Source organism: Natator depressus, chromosome 18, assembly GCF_965152275.1.
Source record: "Natator depressus isolate rNatDep1 chromosome 18, rNatDep2.hap1, whole genome shotgun sequence".
NCBI lineage: Eukaryota > Metazoa > Chordata > Testudines > Cheloniidae > Natator > Natator depressus.
In genome coordinates, this window is record NC_134251.1 from 17328901 (window position 1) to 17351454 (window position 22554).

General features: G+C 38.1%; 1 protein-coding gene across 3 annotated transcripts in view; it reads right to left on the minus strand.

The window, feature by feature from the left end:
• The window catches only part of GNB1 (G protein subunit beta 1), an 83913-nt gene that overhangs the window by 16213 nt on the left and 45146 nt on the right, over nt 1-22554 (minus strand). For all 3 annotated transcript variants that reach the window (XM_074975501.1, XM_074975499.1, XM_074975500.1), the window contains exons 2-6: nt 18874-18981; nt 11090-11128; nt 9231-9337; nt 3517-3580; nt 1249-1411 (exon numbers count right to left, since the gene is read on the minus strand). In XM_074975501.1, coding sequence (XP_074831602.1) covers nt 1249-1411; nt 3517-3580; nt 9231-9337; nt 11090-11128; nt 18874-18930 — 430 coding nt within the window. In that variant the 5' untranslated portion in view covers nt 18931-18981. The remainder of the gene's footprint in view (nt 1-1248; nt 1412-3516; nt 3581-9230; nt 9338-11089; nt 11129-18873; nt 18982-22554) is intronic.

Sequence of the window (22554 nt, forward strand, 5' to 3'; positions counted from 1 at the left end):
GTGCTCAGCCCCCACAGCTCCAGGTGAAGGCAACGAGTTGAAAGGGCAGCATCTCTGAAAAATCAGACCTCAAATCTTTGGAACCTAATGAAAACCCAGCAAGATTGTCTAGTTCACAGAAATAAAAATTGGCACCAGCAGCCAGTCTGAGATATCTGATTGCACTCCACGATAAAACAAATGCATGACCAATTAGGTTTCTCTCTCCAATTTGAGTTTGTAAATGTAGTGTCCTTTCAATATCAGGAAAGAGCTTGGATACAAAAAAGAAAAAAACAAACAAACCCCAAGCTTTAAGCAGATATGCTATACTGTAGCAGTTTTACTTTCCATAAAGAAAAGAAGAGTTGCAAAATGAAATAATTCCCTTTTGTAATCACTAAATCTTCCCCTTCATGACTTCCAAAGACTAAATATTTTGACCAAACTACATTAAGCTTCCTAGGATATGGTTTTACAATAAGAGCCCTCTCTAATAAACCAGCACCAACAATGAGGTAAATAAAGAATAATTTAAGACTGTGGACAAAGTGTAAGAAGTTGGGACTCATGTATTTAAGAAAAAATTTTGTCCAATTTTCTGCCACAATATTTATTACATATAACAAGAATTTGATTATTTTCATTTTGGGCAATGCTGCACTTGGCAACATGTTTTCTGTAAGGGATCATTGTCTCTATTTGGGGACGTGAGCAATAAAGATTTATGAAGCTGTTAGAAAGATTGGTGAAGCTATTATATTCATTATTTAAATGTTTAAAGTCTTGCAAAAGTTGTAACAAATATAGTGCTTGTGAGCAACAAAAAACAATTTTTGAAGAAAGATTAAAAACTAAAGATGTATAAATTGGCAAGGTGATGACTGATTTTGGCACGGGGAAGGGGGAGGAGGGAATGTCACCTATTTGAAAAGCGAATACACAAGGGGGAAAAAACGTATTTAACAAGGTGCAAAAAGGTAGACACAAAAGCTACAGGATCACATGATGATACTTAACTTTCAGGTTTAATATTAAAGAAAAATGTCTTGATCGAGACTAGTCTATGGAGTAGTCTTTCAAGGGAAATGATTGAAGCCTCATTGCTTGAGACATTTCAAATAAGACTGGACTGTATGTTGTAGGAAACCAGTCCTCTGGCATTGCAGGATTGAGTAGATGACCTAAAGGATCTTTTCCATATCTAGTGTTCACGATTCATCATGCGTTCAGCTCACAACTAGTTTACCCTTCAGAACTGATGCTCACCTGTGTGACCAGCCAGCTCACGGCTGACACGTACATTTCCTTCACGAGTTTTCAGGTTGTAAATGGAACAGATGTTATCAAGACCACCACAGGCCACATAGTTTCCAGAGGGGGCATATGCACAGGTCATCACCCACGATGAACGCAGGGGAATGGCATGGACCTGGAGCAGAGGCAGAATACATAATTTATCTTTAAGTCAATTGACCATCAGGAAGTTCTTATTTATATCTTCTCTGTAACTACACTACTCTCTCTTTAAAGGTAGCAGGAGGAAGAATAATGAAAAAGATGAAAAGTCCTTGTACTCCAAGGGCCAACCTTATTTCAGAAATAATTTGCGCATTTAACTTGTCAAAACAAATAGTGTCTTAATTAAAACTTCAGAGTTGCACTCTAGCAGAGAATCCAGTTTAATAGGTAGTGCTATGAAAAGCCACAAGAGCTAGTCAATGGTTTTATGATTATAGATCGAGCTCTATGTTTTAGCTTGAGAAAACACACTGGTGCTCAATTTATGGTAGGTAAAAAAACGTTAATTCCAGGATTATATATGACGAAGGAACAACAAACAGCAAAAAAAGACTTACTTTGACCCTCTTTTAATCCTGCCTTAAAACCCACTTCAACACTTACCAAACAAGTTAGCAAACCAAGGCCTTTCACTATTTAAACAAACTCCCCTTTTGCTCCCACATGCCATATACTAGCCTTCGCTGAGTAACCACAGTCTTATTAATGCTAACCCTGTCCTTCCTTCTCTAATCCAGACCTACTGACTTATTATTCCTCTTGTTGCACTGTGTTTGAAGTTAGTTTGTAAACTCCTTGAGGGATGGATCATGTTGTTATATCTATTATGGGGCTCTGTGAAATATCCCTGATTTCCTCATATTTCTTGACTAGGGATTAGAAAGGTGTTTGTCCCTCTATGCATACAATCTCCATCTATAGCCATTATAAATCCTGCGGTAATGGGTGTGATATAAAAGTACAAATAGCAGAGTAATGCTCTGTGCTAAAAATACAGCCAACTAATTGCAAAACATGTATCTTCTACCATGAAGCTAATAAAATGCCTCAAGATGGTTGTTCAAATCTCATCACTAGGATAGAACACATTTACGATTGCATTCTTTATTACTACTAACATCGTGCACAGCATAATTGCAATGAGCACTGCTTAGCCATAATGTGGCGCTAGAATATTTTTAGACAACCTGTTTTCAGCTGTAGACAAACTGTTTTCAGGTGTAATCTATTCAACTATTAATCAAAAACTTTCTAGTAATAAGAAGATGCCCTCAAATTTCCTGGATTGGAAAGTCTCTCTTTCACTGAGTGGATCTTGTTTCAGGGGGATGATGTACTTGTAACTAGAGCACTTGATAAAGAATTCTATTTCTGACTCTACCAAAGACTTCCTGTGTGACCTTAATCAAGTAGCAACATCTCTGTGATTCAGTTTTCCCAATTCTAAAATAGGGATGCAAGTCCCTGTTTTCAAGGGATGTTGAGTGTTAATTAATGTTTTCAAGAATATTGAAATCCTAATATGGAAATCACTGTAGAAGTATTTTATTTCCTATTTCTGCACTGTCTTTTTCAATTAAAAAAAAACACTTCTGCTTATTTAACTGCCATTTACCTGCTGAAAATTTTTATTTTAAGTTCTCCACAACCAGTTTTGTAATAATTTACAAGTATTGTTTTTTCATCCTTCATGGAATTTATTGTAGAGCTCATAATAGTAGCCACTGGACACCAACCACAGCCATGTGACCATAAACCTTCTGTAACCCTTTTTTATGTCATGTTACTATAGCTAGAAAGAGACCAGTCTCTTACCTGCATTCTTGTAATTCTCTGCTTTATTACAGAGCCCCAACTAGTATGGCTGTGCTTTGTCTCACATAGCACATTTCTGGGAAACGTTTGCTAATTAACTTCTACTCCCTCTGATGACAGCTGCTCCTGCAGCAGCGAAGCAAAAATACACTCACTGAACAATGAAATATTTTTAGTTTCTCGGAAGCTGGGTAAACATATTTTATATATAATTAGTGTGTGTGTATATATGTTATACACACAGACAGTAGCTAGGTCTCTAACCACATTGTTTAAAATCATAATTTTAGAGGTCAGGTGTTAGGCCTAAACTAAGTTTTGGTTGTATCCCTTTAAGAGCCAAGGTAGGTAAACAATATTCCTCTCCCTTGTATTTTCAGTCAAATTTTAATTAAGCAGCAGTATGTCAATTACTCTCACCTTGTTTGTGGTGTAGCTATCCCAGATGATAAGTTTGCCATCCTGGGAGGCACTAACTAGAAGCCTGGAGAGAAAATAAGAACGAACAAAAACAATCATTGCAGGCAAATATGGAGAAAACAAAGCCAATTAGTTTCAAATGAAATGTTATCATAACTACTAAGATGTTTACATGAATGCTTTAAAAAAGTACAATGCAACATCAGTATTCTCTTAAATAACGTGCCTCATAGAAACAAGAGCAGATGCACTTCATGTTAAGTGTTAAATATTAAAGCAGTTAACAACAAAGCAACTCAATAGTTGTTGCAATGTTATGTGGTTAAATCACAAGATAGGAAGTCAGGAGATCTGGGTTCCATGCCTGACTACCACTGACTTTTGGAAAAGTCACCTACCGCTCTATGCCTTCCTTTCCCCAAGCATGGTATTTTTATTTTATTTTTTTTAAAACAATTTTTCCCCTCCCAAAGACAGCAAGAAGTTCACTTTTTTCCCGATTGTCAAAAGATTCTGAGGGTGGGGGTTGAGAAAACGCACACAGAGTTATTAGTAAAAGCCTATTTTAACTGCTTCCCAGTTATTCTCAGAAGTTCATCTTGTTTCCACATACTTTGCATTGTCTTCTGCAGACCTTCCTTATTAAAGGAGTCTGGGAAAAGGACCTGAGAATTCTTCTTCCCACCCTCCCCAGCGGATGATCTACAGATGCACAAATCAGGAGAAGGAGAAGTAGCAAAAATAATCCCTAAACAGCACTGATGTCTCTTGATTCCTTTGAAACCTTGGAAATCACAGTGATAGGCACACTTAAAATAGGCAGACCCAGCTAATTATTTGGACCCTTAATAGAAGGCCATCTTCCCAATTTCTGCTTATTCTAACACATGGTAAAAAAGGATGTTTCAGGATGAAAGCCAATAAATACATAAAAATAAATAAAATCCAGTGTCTGAGTAGAGTTAAAACCCAGGCCGACAGAAAATTTAGTTTACAGAGAAGTACTCTGCATAGAAGGGTAGAGTGCAGGGAAGGAAGGGGCGGTTTTCTTTTGTTTCCTTTTGGGGCGGGGGAATCTCTCCCCTCTCAATGGAGACAGACTGAAATACACCATTTTGTCAGAGTGGTATTCTTGGTCTAGTTTAAAATATGAGCTTTCGTTTCCAGGCTTCTTTTATTTTTTAAAGAACAGTTTTTCTAACGCCAAGAACAAAAAAAGTTCAGATTGCAGGAACAATCAGACAAAAACAGCTGAGAGTGCCTTTTTCTGTGTTAGGGAAGCAGATATAAAATAGAGTTCAGATATGTAATATTTCATGCTCTGAGTCCTGACCTTACACATTTTCTTTCTGACTTATTACTCGGGCTAAGAGTTTGGCTATTCATCTTAAAAGGTTCAAAGTATTGTGCCAAAGTACCACATCTTTTCAATTTCCATCTTAATATCTGTATGTGCAAACCTAATTCAAGTGAAAAGTCCAAGTTTCAACACACAAGTACTGTGTGATAATACCTATCACTAGTGTAACAGAACACTGGTCGTTTTCTAACTTTCAAAGCTGCTACTATCCTAAGAGGCCTTTGTGAAAAGTGTCATATTTAATTGTTTATTTTAAACACACACAGTCGTGAGAAGGGTCCACATCTCAAGCCAAGTCTCTCCTTTTAAAGATACATTCATTTAAAATCCAGTGCCTGGCTATGACAAATCACCTGGCCAAACACACTGCTCTTAGCTTGCTATTAGATCATCTATTCACAAATCTGACTGCTCTATTTTTCAGATTATGGTGTCAATACAAGGGCTACTTTAAACAGTACAATTACAAATTTTGGGTTAAGGACTTTCATACTGTGTGTACACAGTGCCTTATCCTTAATTGGGGCTTTTAAGTGTTTCTACAATACATGCTCAGGGTCTAACTGATTGCCATATTTTGAGTCAGGAAGGAATTTTCCCTGAGGTCAGATTGGCACAGACCCTGGGAGTTTTTCGACTTACTCTGCACGGGAGTGGCTAAGTCATTATGCAAAGTAACCTATTTCCCCTTGTTTTTTCCTACTACCCCCCCCCCCCAGACATTCTTGTTAAACCCTGGATTTGTGCTGGAAATGGCCCACCTTGATTATCATACACATTGTAAGGAGAGTGGTCACTTTAGATAAGCTATTACCAACAGGAGAGCGGGTTTGGGGGGGGGGGGGAGAGAAAACCTGGATTTGTGCTGGAAATGGCCCACCTTGATTATCATACATATTGTAAGGAGAATGATCACTTTAGATAAGCTATTACCAGCAGGAGAGTGGGGTGGGGGGAGGTATTTTTTCATGCTTTGTGTGTATAAAAAGATCTTCTACACTTTCCACAGTATGCATCCGATGAAGTGAGCTGTAGCTCACAAAAGCTTATGCTCAAATAAATTGGTTAGTCTCTAAGGTGCCACAAGTCCTCCTTTTCTTTTTGTGAATACAGACTAACACGGCTGTTACTCTGAAACCATAAAACATGGGTCACTTGCAGGTTTAAACTAGTGTAAATGGCAAATTCTCTGTAACTTGAAATCATGATTTGAGGACTTCAGTAATTTGGGCAGTGGTCATAGGTCTATTACAGGAGTGGGTGGGCAAGGTTCTGTGGCCTGCAATGTGCAGGAGATCAGACTAGATGATCATGACGCTCCTGTCTGACCTTAAAGTCAATGAGTCTCTGAGAAAGAGTTGTGGCTGTGTTAGGCTACTCTACTGTGCACAGGTAAAACATTGTTGCGTCACTTGAGTCTGAGTTTTGAACTTTTAATCCAATTTAATGAAAATAACCTCTAGTCAGCTCCCCTTAAAATTGAGTTTGCTGATAAATACTACACTTACCTTCTGCGGATAACAGTATTACCTGATTTATCTATATATTAAAACTTCATGTCATACATTTTTGAGCCTTCTACTTCCGCAGGGCAGGAACCATGTATCTGTACAGTACTGAACACTTCTAGCACTTAATTAAAATTTCATTTAAATGTCACTAATTTCAAAAGCTTTGTTTCCAACAGATTCCATTTCAAGTAGCATGCCCTGAAATTTGTTACAAATCTTCACACTAAAACTAACAGAAAAAGGAGATAGTTTTCTCTGACCTTTCCATTTTAGTAATCTCAGGCGTTACTTACATCTATTTATGGTAACACAAACAACAATTTTCAGATTTTCAACTTAAATTATGTCCCTTCAAATGACAGCATAATCAGTAAAACATTCCTACTGCATAGTAATCTTTTGAATCTCTCCTTTATTGTTAGGGGTATCGGCGCCTCCTAGAAAAGGATAAAGCTGTTTCAGAACTTGGAGGGGATGCATCATGTGTCAATTGTTTCTAGTGAAAACAGCTTTGCCTGGAACTTAAAATGTAAGTATCATGAGTAGTGGTGTCTGTTTCCTACATGACTTTCTAAATATGCTAACAGTCAGAGTAATTTCCTGAAAACTGTATAAACAGACTGATTGGAAAGGGAGAAAATGCAGTGGGATGGAGATTGTTTGAAGTCAACACTCTTTTTAGAAATCTGTATGAATTCAGTGTTCATAAAATGCAGAACTAAAATACACTGGGTTTAAACTGACAGTGAGGTAAGTGCTAAACTGCCTTCAACAATATAGCTCTGCAAAACCACCATCATGGATGTACTCTATAAAGATGAGACTATTGTGGACAGGTAGCTTTAAGGCTATATACCTGTTAAGGAGTGCTGATATTATGTTTGTGTGAGATCACTTCAACCAGAAGATGTATGTAAAGTCTTGTTCACAGATCTCTTAGGTTGTTGTATAATATATTTGAAAGGAAAATTTAAAAAAACCCACAACTTTGTTTTTATAAAAGTTACAAAAATATCTGACCGCCTTCACTTTTTGAAAGAAAGAATGTTAGATAAAAATAGGACAAAACAGAGATCTATGATATTTATTGTGACATCAGAACTAATTTGGTGTTTCCTCTGGCTGGCTTTGCTCTAGTTGTACAACACAATCCTATTGCTAAAAATGCTTAAGTTACTGCAGGTGGGGGGAGACACCGGGTCATCACTCACACCAGCCCCTACTCTGTGGCTGCCTCCTACCTGTGTCAGGTGGCTGTAGCTCCCAGCCCTAGCTCCACAGGTGAGACCCTCCTGACCCAAATGGGGGAGGTCCCAGCACTCCAACTGGAGTGTCCGGTTTTTAAATTTTATGCAGTTGGCAACCCTAATATGCCATATCATTTGCAACATTGGAAACTATATACTTATGACAAGCTAATATAGTACTCCTATGAAATAAAATGAGATTCTACAAAACATATGAAACTTCAAATGAAACTGTTACACTGTGTTTATCTGTTGCTCTGCCAACCCTGAGCAATTCAGAAACTGAAAATAAAAACAAGTACCACTCCTTTAAAAATATTTTCCTCTATATCTCCCACACCCCACAACTAAGCACTTTGCTACTTTTGCACTAGGTGTACAGTAGAACTTCAGGAGTTATGAATACCAGAGTTAGGAACTGACCAGTCTCTCTCTCTCTCTCTCTCTCTCTCTCACACACACACACACTTCATTTGGAACTATGCAGTCAGGTAGCAGCAGAGACAAAATAAGTAAACAAACAAATAAAAAGCAAATACAGTATAGAACAGTATTAAACAAACTACTTAAAAAAATAAAGGGAACATTTAAAAAAAGATTTTGACAAGATAAGAAAACTGTTTCTGCGCTTGTTTCATTTAAATTAAGGTGGTTAAAAGCAACATTTTTCTTCTGTATAGTAAAGTTTCAAAGTCAATGTTCAGTTGTAAACTTTTGAAAGAACCATAACGTTTTGTTGAGTTATGAACAACCTCCATTCCCAAAGTGTTTGTAACTCTGAGGTTCTACTGTATAAACAGACCTAGGATTTTAAGTTACTTAAGAATAGAACTGCTTATCAATCTTGTGTAAACAAGCTCTGTACTTAAGACTGAATTAACAAGATCACCTTCATTAGATTAACAAGGCTCCCTTCAGTAATTTCTGTTGATTAGAAATGTACTTGCTTTGACCAGATTAATTCACATATTTACAAGATTAAAAAGAAGCTAATTCACCTATTCCTACAATGAAGGAATACCATGTCTACTCATTTTAAGATGGACAATTCACCAGGGTGCGTGCTTTAAGATTCTTATAAAACTACACATTACAGTGGTCATTGACAGGGATACCGTTAGCATCCCTTTTTTAATTGTCTGGAAATCACAGAAGGACTAATATCCTGAAAAAAAAATAAGTGTCTATTTTAAAATGCTTCCTCTAAATCATTGACAACAGTATTTTTCAGGCAAGAAGGGGTTGATATTTTGTATCTGAATTTAGATTATGATGCAAAAAATATGGAGATTAAAAGGGAAAAAAAGTGACATTTACTGTTGCTAAATTCTCTTAGTACCAGAATAGAAGCAAAGGTTATGCAACTTCAAATGAAGTAACCACCCCCACCTGCATCCAAGATCCCCTGCTCCTCAAAAAGAGCTCTGGTATTTTAAAATTCTACTTCTAGCAGAAAGGACTTCAGATGGATTATAGGCATGACCTGAAATGATGGGACTGAATTTCTAATCATATTGTATGAAAAACCAAATTGAACTTTTCCACAAGATCTTAATGAAACCCAAAAGATTATCCTTCTGTGCCAGTGACACTCACCTGGAATCAGTCCCCCAGTGCATTGCATAAATTTTAGCCAAGTGCCCCCTCAATGTTCTTCTAGTACGCATCTGAATTCGACCCACTGGATCAATGTTGGCTGTGATCTAAACAGACAAGTTATTATAGACCTTAGATTCTGCATTTATCTTACTCACAGAATATTCAGATACTTATTAATGCAGAAACACTTATAGTAGTCTATTGCAGAAAACCAAAGGATTCAATGCACACATTTTGGACATGTTCAGATTTAGACAAACAAATTGACTAAGAAATATGTTAGTGCTATGCAGTATTTGCTTGGTTATTCTCTCATTTACTATTCTTCCCCAGGCCCAGCTCTTTATCTGAGCATTGTAGGCAAAGCCCTAGCTAAATATAATTGCACAATATTCCTCTGGAAGAACATGCATGTTATCCAGGCCCAGTGGGAAACAACTGCATGCATTAGAAACTCTCAGAACCCGGGGCAGGATTATGTTCAGTTTTATCTTCTGAAGCCTCTAGCTTTAAGATTACTACAATTTGTGGCAGAGGGTTCCCGCTGTGTTCCCCCCCCCCCCCCCGCCCCAATAGAGATGCATTCAACAGAATAACGCAGCTTTCTGTTTTTAAAGAGGCTGAGAAGATGGGGTGTTCGTATCTGAGCCTTTAACTGCACCTAACATTTTGAAGATAAACTCCCAATTTAGATCTAGCATAAACTGCCTTTTGAACAGAAGATTTTCAAATGAGAATATTAATATTTTATCTAACTTTTAAAGCATAAAAGTGTATTCTGGAATGAGTAAGTGAGTAGCAAAGTGAGGAAGAAATCAATACACTGTCGTTATACCATTACATTTAATATAAATAGTGTCTCTGGCCTGGAGCAAAGCGCTCACTCAAAAAATAGCACATAGCACATTTCCAGTAATATACGGAACGAACGAACACACATTAGCGAATCCAAACCAGTTTATAACTCCATTTTACAGGTAATGTCTGCATACTTGTCCTGTCTCCACCTAAAAAAATTATTTAGCAGAAACATGTAAGTGAAGAACTCTGCTTCATTTTGAAAACTGCCCAGACAGATTAACGTTCAAACTAACAGATCGGGCCAGATTTAAAATTCCTACACAATGCCCATCCCTTGTACAAATACAGTAGCTTTTTAGAGACTTTTGCACATGGGAAATATTTTATATATTAAACTTAGCACATTTATTTTACATTTATGGGCAACTCTCTTTGTCACATATAAAAATGTCCCCAGTAATTTAAATGCTGAAAGAAGGCCTCTTGCTCACTGCCTCTCTCTTGCTTGATGCTGCAGTGCTGAAGTTGTAGCACTGTATTTGTAGCATTACTCACTTCCATAGCAACAAACTGACATCAGACACAGGATTATTACTCCCAGTTCAAGCAAAAGGGATTAAACTGGGTGGTAAAAGGTTAAATCTGATTGAAAACACATCTGGAACAATAGCTCCTGGCAAAGGCTTCTTTATAAATGGCCTTCCAGGTTGCTCCAATGTGAGGGTCCTTCAAATTATAAATCCATCTGTATAATACTTGTATTAAAAAAAATAATAATAATAATCAGGGAAAGGAACTCAGTGATCTACCAAGGAAAGTACTACTTGATCCTACTACTGGCAGTAGTTCGCCATGCATAAGCAGCAGGATCTGTGTGTAATCAAAAAATCACACCATGCAAGGAGTCAAAGGAAGCTAATGTTGCCAAGACTAGACTATAGGAAGAATTAAGATATTGTTCATAATTTTACACACACACAAAACGTTCTGTATTTACATTTTCCTTATGTCAATTTTTTGCAAATAAAATGTGAGCATCTGAAATGAGTACTTACCTGGGCCAGAGTGGCATCTGCACATGCTTTTCTGGCATCCTATAACAAGGGAAAATTAGAGACAACACATCAGAGACAGCTTAATATGTGCTGAACCATTTATGCTGACCATTCTGCAAAAGTTACTCGGAAGCAAAACCACTAGATTTGGGAAAATCTTGCAGTTATGACCACCCCAAGGAGAGAAATTGGCAGAGGAACCTATCAAGCCAGACTCTGTTACCAATGTGTGTCTAGTATTCTCGCTGGAACCTTTATTTATTGAGAAGATAATTCTAGCATTTAGTGGGCAAGGGTAGGAAGGAATGCTTAGCAGCAAGTTTCAAAGTGCGATTTCTGGGGTAGTGGGTTATCCCTGGGGACTTACTGCTGACATTCTGTGCATCTTATAATGGATGGCCAAAATCCAAAATGTAAGGGGAAACTTGGACTCAACAGATGCCTTAAATAGGGGCTACACACAATATATATTTCCAACTCTGTTTAAGGAACCTAAAATAATTTGTTACATAGAGCTAGAAAACACTTCAGAATAAAAAAAAAAAATCAAACTAAAAGAGTCTGAAAGTACACTGCTCTTCACCTGGCCAACAAATACTTTAGTCAATGCTTTAGTGTTTAATGCTCGGGTTTTTTTTTTGTTTTTTTTTTTTTTTACACAAGCAGAGATGAAAAAATGCAGGAAGTCTCTTTATTGGCGCCAAGCTTTTGTTCTGTTTAAAGAAGTTTAAAATTAATGAAGACAGGAAGACATGACATTAATTTCTTAAGCTAGTTATGTACACAAAAAGTCTGGATAACTTGTGAGTTGTCCTAGAATGGTCATTTATATGGATGGAGTCAGCTCAAAGAAAGACTCAGCTATTTTATTCATGTTGTGAAAATGTATGATTGCTTAGGCTTCTCATTGAAAATACTTCCAAGCAAATACTAGTAAGAAATGGTAGTGTTTATCATTTTAATTAACAATCTGGAAGAGGAAGTAAACAGCACATAAATAAAATATGCAGGTTATAAAAAACTGGAATAAGTTTCATTCACCAGCCAGAGGACTTAGATTAGAAGCAAAGGCTGCCCAGGCAAATTTGGGCTGTCTATTCAGAAGTATTAGTCACATATAGGAAGAGAACTATGGCTCTACCGCAATCATGCTGGACAACATTATTCAGTTCTGGGCACCGAATTACTAGTAATATTGAGAAATTGGTAGGAATTCAAACAAAATTGACCAGGGTTTGATTTATAAAGAAAGACTACTGGCTAAGTGTAGCATGGCTAAAAAGGGAAGGGGATACAATATTCTACAGTTATGTGAAAGATGTAAATACCCTGGATGGAGAAAAGTGTAGGAAGGTACAGGGAGTTACAATTAAGTAATGGGAGTAAGAAAAAGAAGTGTTGGCTAAATATGAACTGCTTGTCAGCAAGAGTTATTGGCCTGTGGAACAGCCAAGGGAAGAGTTGGAAGCCCCACTGCTGGAGACTTAAAACTAGAACAGACATAGCACGAGAAAATGTAACCGAGGGAACAATCCTGAATCAGCCCCAAGGAAATTAAACAAGTACATCTTTTCCATCTTTAAATTTCTATAACTGTATCCATGCAATTTGGCAATAATTTGAGAACGTTCTTTACGCTATTTGAGCTTTCTTCAAAAGCACATGCACGCGCACACACACAAGGACGTGTTTAAATTATATCATAACAGGATTTAATCTTAAATACGTATCCACAGTTCTGCTCTTAGTCACTTGCTGACAATATTAAACAAAAACTGTAGGGAAATAAGTGAACTCTGTCACACTAATAAATTTCTGTCTGTTTATATTTGTGCTGCCATGAAGTCTATACTATAATCACAGGATACTTGCACATTTTCATGGTGCAATACAATATATTCCACTTTTCTAAATAAAAGGGAAACTTTTACCCACTACAGCACAAGGTTTTTCATTCATTTTCTACTCTCAAATTCTGTTTATGAAAAGTTCTATTGATCACACCCTGCAAAGAACAGTTACTTATTCCACAGCAATACTGAAGATCTTCTAGATGTTGTCTGTGTGGAACCTACTGTAGATGTGCATATGCCTCGTGTGCAAGATCAGAATTTTTTGAACAGGCAAGTTCCAAAGACAAAGGATAGAACAGCCATGACATTCCCTCAGTTCCCTCTCAATTTGAAGCCCATAGTAGATGAGGACTCTGCAAAATGGGGATGAAGGGGAGTCATGAAATCCCTACTGGTAACATCTCAAAGAACCTCAAAGAACCATTTGAGTAGTGTAGATCCAACTGCAACCAGCATCCCCTCATGACGGTGGGATTTGAGGCATCTTAGCTGCACCAGTTGAGCAGTGATTGACGTATTCCTCTCCTGAACATAGCATCCGATATAGCAGCTGAATCCAAGGCATTGGGTTTGGCAAATGTCAGTGGGTTACTCCACGTTGCCACCTTACAGATTTCCAATATTGGCATGTACATGAAACAGTTAGGGCATGTTACTTGTGTTCTGGAGGAGTGAACCTTGATGTTTGGTGGGAGAAATACACTGTCCTCCATTTTAATATTCTCGGTGATTAAATCACCTGATCTTTAGAATGTCCTGCTATGCCTAGACTGACAGGCTAGTTCAGACTATTGCCCCATCCATGTAACAAACCAAAGTCCTGGATACATCTAGCGTGTGCAAATTCTCTTTTCCCAGTGCTGAACATGGCTTCAGGAAGACAACAGGAAGGCTGACTGGTTTAGATGAAATTCTGAGACCACTTTAGGAATGAACTTCAGGTGAGGTCTTTGCACCACCGTGTCCCTCTGGAATATCATATGAGGGTTTGGCTATAAGTGCCTGAAGTGCACTCACTCTTCTGGCTGACGTGACAGTCACTAGGAAAACACAGTCTTCAGTGTGCTGGTGTAAAGAAAATTCTGCAAGAGGTTCCAATGGAGACTCAATGAGCCTCTGGAGGATTATATTGAGGTCTCAGGCAGGAGAAGGTTTTCTGATTGCTGCATAAATTATTTTCCTCAAAGAGCTATTTCAGGTGGGTTCAGAAGTGCTCAAAACCCTCAGGGTGGGGTGCGGGTGCTGATAGCTCTTCTCCACTTGCTTGGGGGAGAGAGGAAGAGTGGCTGGAGTTTACCATAGTCCTCTGGCCAATTCCAGGATTTCTTCATTAATTGGGAGGGTGATCCTGGCTGGTGTTGTCACACTCACATATTAAATGTGTCATGAGACTGTTCCTGTATGAACGCAGTCCCAATGTGCAGGGTCTCTGCAATTTGAGACAGGAGGTCCTCAAAGGCTTTCTGCATGGGGACTGGTGTCACTGCCCTGAAGAGGATTCCTTGGGCGGAGGCAGGGGTCATTGTTGCCTTCCTGTCGTTTCCTGCTCCTATGCACTCACATCCAGTTCCAGCGTGGCCTAGCCATTGATGCCATTAGGCAAGAAGGAATAAGTCAGCAATGGCAAGAAGGAGAATACCTTCTCTTCAAAAGGCAGCACCAAGAGGTGCTATGGAGCAGGTTCCAGTGCTGGTCATATCTGTGATACCAGGAATGTCTCCAGAGACATTATGGATTCCTCCAAGGCATATCTCAGGTCTTTGCTCACCTCCATCACAGGTACCGGTGCCAGGTCTCTCACTCTGCCCTACTGCTTGGGGGATTTGTCCTTAGATTAATCTGTTTCATGTCCCTCTCTGGAACTCCCCTTTGGTTTTGGAGCTACGTGTAAGCTTGGTTCAGCTACACGAGTTGGTGTCCCATTTGTGAGCAGGCATAGGTACCTACTTTAATGCCTGAGGTACCAGGATAGAGGCAGTCAGTACAGATGCCGAGTCCATCAGCCCTGGGGTAGTCAGTGCCACGGTCTTGTGTGCAGCAGACTTCAGCAGTTGCTGTCAGCAGCATCACTGCTGACCACCTCAACATCAGTGGAGTCCTCTTCACCCACCTTCCTTCCACTGTTCAATCCCAGAGTGTGATGTGTGCTCGAGGGAGTGCTGGCCAACACTGATTTGTGTGGTCTTGCTGTGGTCATGATTGTCACCTCTGGGTCCGCAGTAACCTGCATGAACCACTCTAGCTCATGTAGCTTGAACTGAGCTTGCAGGTGCTGGAGGAAAAGGACTTCCACACAGAGCACCTGACCGGGATGTGCCTTTCCCCTTGGCAGAAGACACATTTGCTGTGACAGGTTTCAAACCCCGAGGGTTTGATTCCACCATGGAATGTGGCAAGCTAGTGTGAAGCGTCTTGCCCTGCTGTACGGCAGGGTGTGGTGGGGTTGTTGATGGACTTCCTTTTAAAAAAAAAAAAAAAAAAAATCCTTCAGTTAACTGGCTTAGGATCTCTGAAAAGAATAGTGTGTCACACACTCACTGGCTTCCGTCTCGTTGCCACAGGCAGTAAGAGGAAAGTGAGAAAGAGTCGTAGCCACTCCATCCTTTATGCCCTTGTGCAAGAGCATGAGAATGCCAAAGGCATATGCACGGCTGCCAATACTGCTATTCAGAAAATCCGATCTTGAATGCATGAGTACCTACTCTGGGACTCACACTGACAAAATAATTGAAGAACTGTTGACTATGTTATGTATTATGCGTAGAGACTTCTATTCTCTTGAACAGCGATGCTCTGATTTGATGATCTAAAGTTGTTTGGCCAAAACTATTGTATGTAAAGCCCAAATCCTTTCCAAAAATTGTGCTCTTTAACAGCATAGTTTAACAATATACAGGTTGTATAGTTTACAGTGATGCACTGTTGCCCTTTTAACAAGGTGGCTCCACAAAACTGTCCCTCTTTATGTTGTTGTAAGTCTTGAGCACAGTTCAAAAAACAGCTGTGTGTGACTTAGGATGGGGTCAGGGATTGGAATTTCTTCTCATTTACAAAAATGATTTGTTAAAAATAACTATAAAGGCAGGCAACACCACCTGGCAAACACACTTTCATTAAGTGTACTCTCTGGAAAGAAAATTGTTCCTGAAAAATATCCTGCACTATGCCATCAGCGTTCAGGGGTGGGGAGAATCTTGACATGAGGGAGACGTGTATTCTAACCCAAGGACTTTTAAAAACAAAAAAACAAAAAACAAACAAACAACAAAAACAAAAACCCAGACTTGTTGAAATCAGGTGTATTAAAAGGCAGCACATTTGCTCTTCAGAAATACTTTTATGAGCCCTGGGAATATACTGACTCTGATGGGATAATTAGCAGCATTTAAAGAGGGTGAATTCTATTCTAGTCAAGAAAGATACCCTAGCCTCCTCTTCAGTTTTCTAGCATCGTTTTAATAAAGTAACCCTGAAATCCCCCTGCAGTAGCTGACATACTGTTTAAACTCTTAGTAAAATGTGCTACATCTAAGAACAATGTAATCCTACTCTTATTTTGGTGGCTTTAAAAAAATTTAACTGCAGAATTACATTGGTGAGGTCCAACCATGCTGTTTACTGTACAGTACTGATGGCATCTAATTTCAGTGTACATTGATATTTATTGGTGTGAACTCTTGAAATTAAGGTCAGGAATTACAATTACTCACATCCTCTCCCTCTCAACTCTGGGACACTTGCCTTTTGCTGCTCCCTCATTTTAAGTTAAAAAGAGGTGTGGGGTTGAAAGGAAGGCGTTTACAATGTGAAAGAAAAAGTGACCGTATCAGCTCACTTAAAACCAGTGTTTGGCAGTGAAGTCAAGTTGTTCTTGTGTCTGTATACTTTCACATGAATGCCAGTTTTCTGATTTAGCAGCCCTGCTATCCCAAATAGCACAGACATGAAGACTGGTGTACAAATCGCCAACCCAATAACATTTCAAATTAGATTAAAATCACTTGAAGTTTGGGGTTTCTTTTTACTGTATAAGTGATGAAAAAGTCATCTTTTCACACTTTTTAAAGAACTTACTCGGTTTACAAACAAATCACAGCGCCATACAATAGCAGCAAGTTACACATAGCAATAGCAGTATTATGAACTCAGTTACATAGGCGTTTAAGCAGCACGGAATATGATTCCTTCCGAGAGTTTACAATCTAACAAGGACAATATAGACAGAAGGGGGAGGGGTTGGGATGGAATGCAATAAAAAGCAAGTGAGAGGAAAACTTCAGCATGTGTCCTGTTAGTACTACTTTTCTATGCACACTGAACAAAAAGACGACTAGAATATAAATCTCCACAAAGTGCTTCCATAAGAGGTCTCAGAGAGGGTGAAGACCCTAGCACACTGGGTCAGGAAAAAGCGATCCAGGTGCAGGAGATTCAAGTAGGAGGATGCAGTGCAAATTAGTGTGGCTTGGATGGAACAAATGGGGTGGTGAGGGTCAAAAGGAAACACAACCAGAGAGCCTGTCTGGAGAAAAACTGTACATCACCAGTGTCAAGTAACCTACATTTTACTTGAATGAGGTAGAATGGGGGTCCAGACATTTTCATTACTTTTGTTGGCTTGGATCTGAATCCTGTGTGGTATTAGAGCCATTATTTTGGGGCCTAAAAAAAATTGGGGGCTGTCAAAGTTTTTAAGACACACATTGCCATGATGACAACAGTTGCTGACAAGCACAACGTGCAGGAAGCAGAAGTGATGTTCTCTCCCCGCACTAAACCTATTAAGTCTTGCCAGTGTAAGTACTATAACTTGGCTATTGTGCCTCACTTTACTTCTGAGCTGGAAAGACAGAATGTATTTTGAGCAATAATCCAGTGCCCACTGGATCACAACAACTACTTTGGAATATTTTAAAAAAACCTCAAAGAATACAAAATCTAGTTAATGTAAGCTATTTATTTTTTTGACTTGTCACTCTACACAAACTGAAATTAAACTGATCAATTTCACTCAATTTATATAGTCAGTTTCTCTTTCTGCTTCAAAAGGGCTAGTGTTTCCAAAGAATTAAAAGACTTTGGGAATAATTTTGTTCATGTTAAGTTTCATAAAATCCTTTTGAAAGAAACCTACAAAATGTCCATTTGACAATAATCCTCTTTTGGAAATATTAAAACACTTCTCTTTTATTTCACTCAGCATATACATGGTGAGTAGATGTGCCAGCAAGTGAGAAAGAACCAGAGTATATTTGCTGTGATCTATAACTTAACATCAATGAAACAAGATGACCTAGTTTTACTGCTTGTGTATACCTTTGAGCATAAGCAGGAAATAAAATCTAGACAGTAAATAAAATATAATGTTGTACTTCAGCCAGTCTTTTTAAACTACTTTCTGAGAGGGTTGTGAGGAAGTTTATTCATGCTAAACTTCATGGCAAGTGATGAATTATAATTTGTTTAGTACTAGACGCTACTGGTCCAAAATACTAAACCAAGGTATTATCTATCTAAAAGTGTTTTACAAATCAATCTGAAGACTTCATAAAAATATCAGATACTCAAACCTGATGCATTAGAGATCTGGACAGCTTAAAGTTTCAAGAGAAATGTATACTGGCCTTAAGGACAGGTTAAGATACAGAAATGCTTTTAAATATAATCTATACACTCTTATATTATTCTGTGTGACTCAATCATAGAGCTCACTAGAAACTGGAATGGCTAAAAGCAACTTTCTATGGAGTTACCTGTGCTTACGATTATAAGGTATCCCATACATTAACTTTTGAAATATATTTTGCTTGTTAGGCTGAAACTTTCACATCATTTTTGTCCATCTCCCATCCTGTTCCTAAAAGGACACAACTGGCATAAATATCACTTGCATTAACCTAAATACACACATTGATTTGATTTAATACATACTCTGATTTGGTTTTTCAGTTGCTCAGCCTCCTGGCGTAACTGGTCAAGTTCACTCATCTTCCTGTGCTAATGGTGGGCTTCACTGCCACCTCTGAGACAATCAGAAATCTGAAATACAGACACACAAGGATTTATTACAAAAATAAAACAAAAATCAAAGTTTGATAAATTAGTAGAGCAGAATGTCCTTTCAATATAGCTAGAACTCAACCCAGATTTTTTTAACGATGGGTAAAGTCAGCTTCAGTGGGTCCAAGGCCATTTTTCTCAAATCTATTCAGAACAAGGTATAGTCACAACCCTTCATATCTACTGTTTCATTCTTTATGCCCATGACTAATAAAATATGTGTAGGAATGTTTCCTCTCCTTTCCCTCAGGTCCTATTGCATTTTTCCTACCATAAAATATCTTCTTGATTGCATTTTGCACAAGCTGTAATACTGCATGAGCAAAACGCTGATTTTTTACAAACACTAATTGTGATAAACCCTTTTTCCCTTGGGGTAAAATTCTGTGTAAAAAAATCAGTGGAAGATTTGTTTTTAATCAAAGAAAAGATGAAGATGTCTCTTTAATATTTATAGACTGGAGTAACAAACTGAGAAGCCAGGAATACGATAATACAATGAAGTTTCCTGAAATTTGGTGATTGTGAGGAATACGGTCTGGATAGCTGAGTAAACAGGGATTGTTCAGGTCCCTATGAGGCAAAAGAAACCAAAGGGACAGTATATTTGGGTGAGAAGCCCTGAAGTACCTGTTGGGGAACCTCATTTAGTTTTCTCTTGCTAGGTAGTCAAGTCGTACTGGAATAGATATTTGTAATGTTATGTGCAATTTCTACTGTGAATATACTTTCTGTTTATCCTGTGATGTAACTGAAAAGCAAATATGAACTTACAGAAATTAGATGAAATATTGAAATGTTTCGTTTTATACAATTACATTTGTTCTCACGCTTGTCACAGAGCCCCACTGTAAGGCTTTTCATGTAGTACATAATGGGGGTGGGGCTAGCCACTACAGAGGACTAAACAAAACAAGTTCAACTTAATACAAATAGCTAGGTAACACCATTTCTCGGTTTTTGAAATGTATTCTAGACACTGTTTCATACAAAAATTCACCCAAAAATCTGTGGATATGACGACTTATACCTGCTTTAGGAGTTCAACTAAGTTACTTCAGGCATAATTAAAACTGTCAAAAGAAAATAAAGCAAATGTGTGGAAAGCAAATGAGGTATTTTAGAAGCTACCTTGATCTTCCATATTTAGTATTATCCATGCTGCTGCTGTTCATTGTTTGCCAGTCATATACATTTGATTCCTCTATTCCTCCACTGTATGGCCATAATAGATTATGCATATTTTATGTATGTATTATCAATGGACACTGTCTTGCTTTTAATTGCTACCCTTGTGGCCATCATTACCTCTTTTTCAGCAAATCAAACCTTCACATTCCTGAACTTTGAAAACAGCAACAGATATAACTTCTTATACTATTAAAATCAGTGTATAGAAATTGTAGTAATGTTCAGAAAACACAAAGCCCTCTTCTCCAAAAGAAATTCTGGCAATTTTTTTTAGAACAGCAATGAATGGTCGTCTACTAGGATAATGACCTAAGATCTCATTTACACTTTCTATAACAGTGTTAAAACAGTTTCATTCTGTCTACAGTATCAATTACACAGTTTAATGAGTTGGAGAACCTGTTGCTGACAGCCATTTTATGCAATAGCTGGTTTTCCTAGTGTAGATCCTGAGTTATTGGCTAGCATACATGCCTCTGGCTGCTGCATCCTAGTAGGAGATTGTCTGTAAACAATCTAGAACAGACAGAGCTAAAACACCATCCCTGAACCACCATGAACTTCCCACAAAGGCAATTTCGTTCCAAGATGTTACTCAAACTATTTAAATATCTTCTGCTAAGTTTACAATACTTAGCCTTTAATAGAAATATTTTCCTAAACAAAACTATCATTTTCCTTTAGCGTTCTGGCCTAAAAATTCATAGTTACCCCCAAACTGAGTTTCTTTTAATGTGGTAGTACTAGGCACTAATGTAAAATTGCAGAGGTACAGTAGCAATTCTAATGAAATTTACATTTAGCTGGGAGGAACAAGGTATATGGCTGTGTCAGAATTTTAGAGCTAACATAAGAGTGGAACATTAGCTCAATTTTATAGGCAGATTAAGTCACTAAATTAACCTTTTTAAAATACTTCAATAGCATAAACATCCAAACCAATTTATAAACATGACATTATTGCTGGCTAAATTCTTAAATTAGAGCACTTGTTAAAAGACTTATTTTAAGAACAGCGTTTAGTTTTTTAGATAGATATAGGTTATAGCAAATTTTTCATTTAGCAAGGCTGTTAAATTTGAGCTAATAAACTGCTGTCATATTTGTTTCTCCCTTTAAGGGCTATCTATAGCATGTATGAAAATCTAAAGAACAGAACTGGTATTTATTTTCGAAAAAGTAATTAGGTAACTAGAACGGATCCATCACCACTAAAGAACACAAATGCTGCGCTAGCAGCTTCAGATATTATTCTACTGGGATTTAATCCGCCTTTTAAAAAACACCCACCTCACAGGTAGCCCTACCCAGGAGGAAAGATAAAGATAATTGCAAAGTCCCCTGCTAATCAGCGATGAGATGGTATAGTAAAGGCAACTCAACAAGCAAAGAGATTCTAATCCACCAGTAAAGAAGTGGAAAATAGATGACGTGAAAGTAAAGTGCTAATGCTCTCTAAATAGGGTCATTCTGTTGCTTTCTTACAGCTTTCTGTCGTAGTAAAAAGTACTTTAAAGTACCTCAGAACTTTAAACAGCTCCCAGAATCTATCAAGACAAATATCAAATGTCCAAAACTTCTGACACCATTACTTACAAATATACTGGTTTCAGAGTAGCAGCCATGTTAGTCTGTATTCGCAAAAAGAAAATGAGTACTTGTGGCACCTTAGAGACTAACCAATTTATCTGAGCATAAGCTTTTGTGAGCTACAGCATTCCAATGAAGTGAGCTGTAAGCTTATGAAAGCTTATGCTCAAATAAATTGGTTAGTCTCTAAGGTGCCATAAGTACTCCTTTTCTTTTTACAAATATACTGTTCTCTTCAGCACTCCAAAATATACTTAGAATAGAAACTTGAGTCAGCTCCTACCAAAAAAATCTCCAGTCAGACTGTTCCAGAGCCCAGACGCTGTGTTAATGTGGAACTAGGTCTCTTTCTCCCTTCAGATTCCAGGGTCATAGTTAAGCCCTTGTAAAACTGTTGGTTTAGCTTAGTACCCCATTCAAATCCAGTTAAGACTAAACCTGCTGAGAGCCTTATGCTGTCCACTATCCTTCTGACCCATATTCACCATTCTGTCTTCTTTGGAATATTCTTTCACTTCAGAATATTCTCCACTCTGAGTTCAGTACTAGGGACTCATCTGCTGAACCACACACCAGTCTTGAGAACGGAGCAGTCAATGCTCATCTTGTCTCTGCAGCTCAGCTCTCTTGCTTGGAGTTGTTTGTACTGCAATTTTGACAATGAAAATCACTTCAGAGCAATACAGGCACTTGACTAAACAGTGTTCTTTAGCATACAGGGTGTCAAATTTGTCACATTTCAGCTTCACCACAGATCAGTTAGACTGTAAT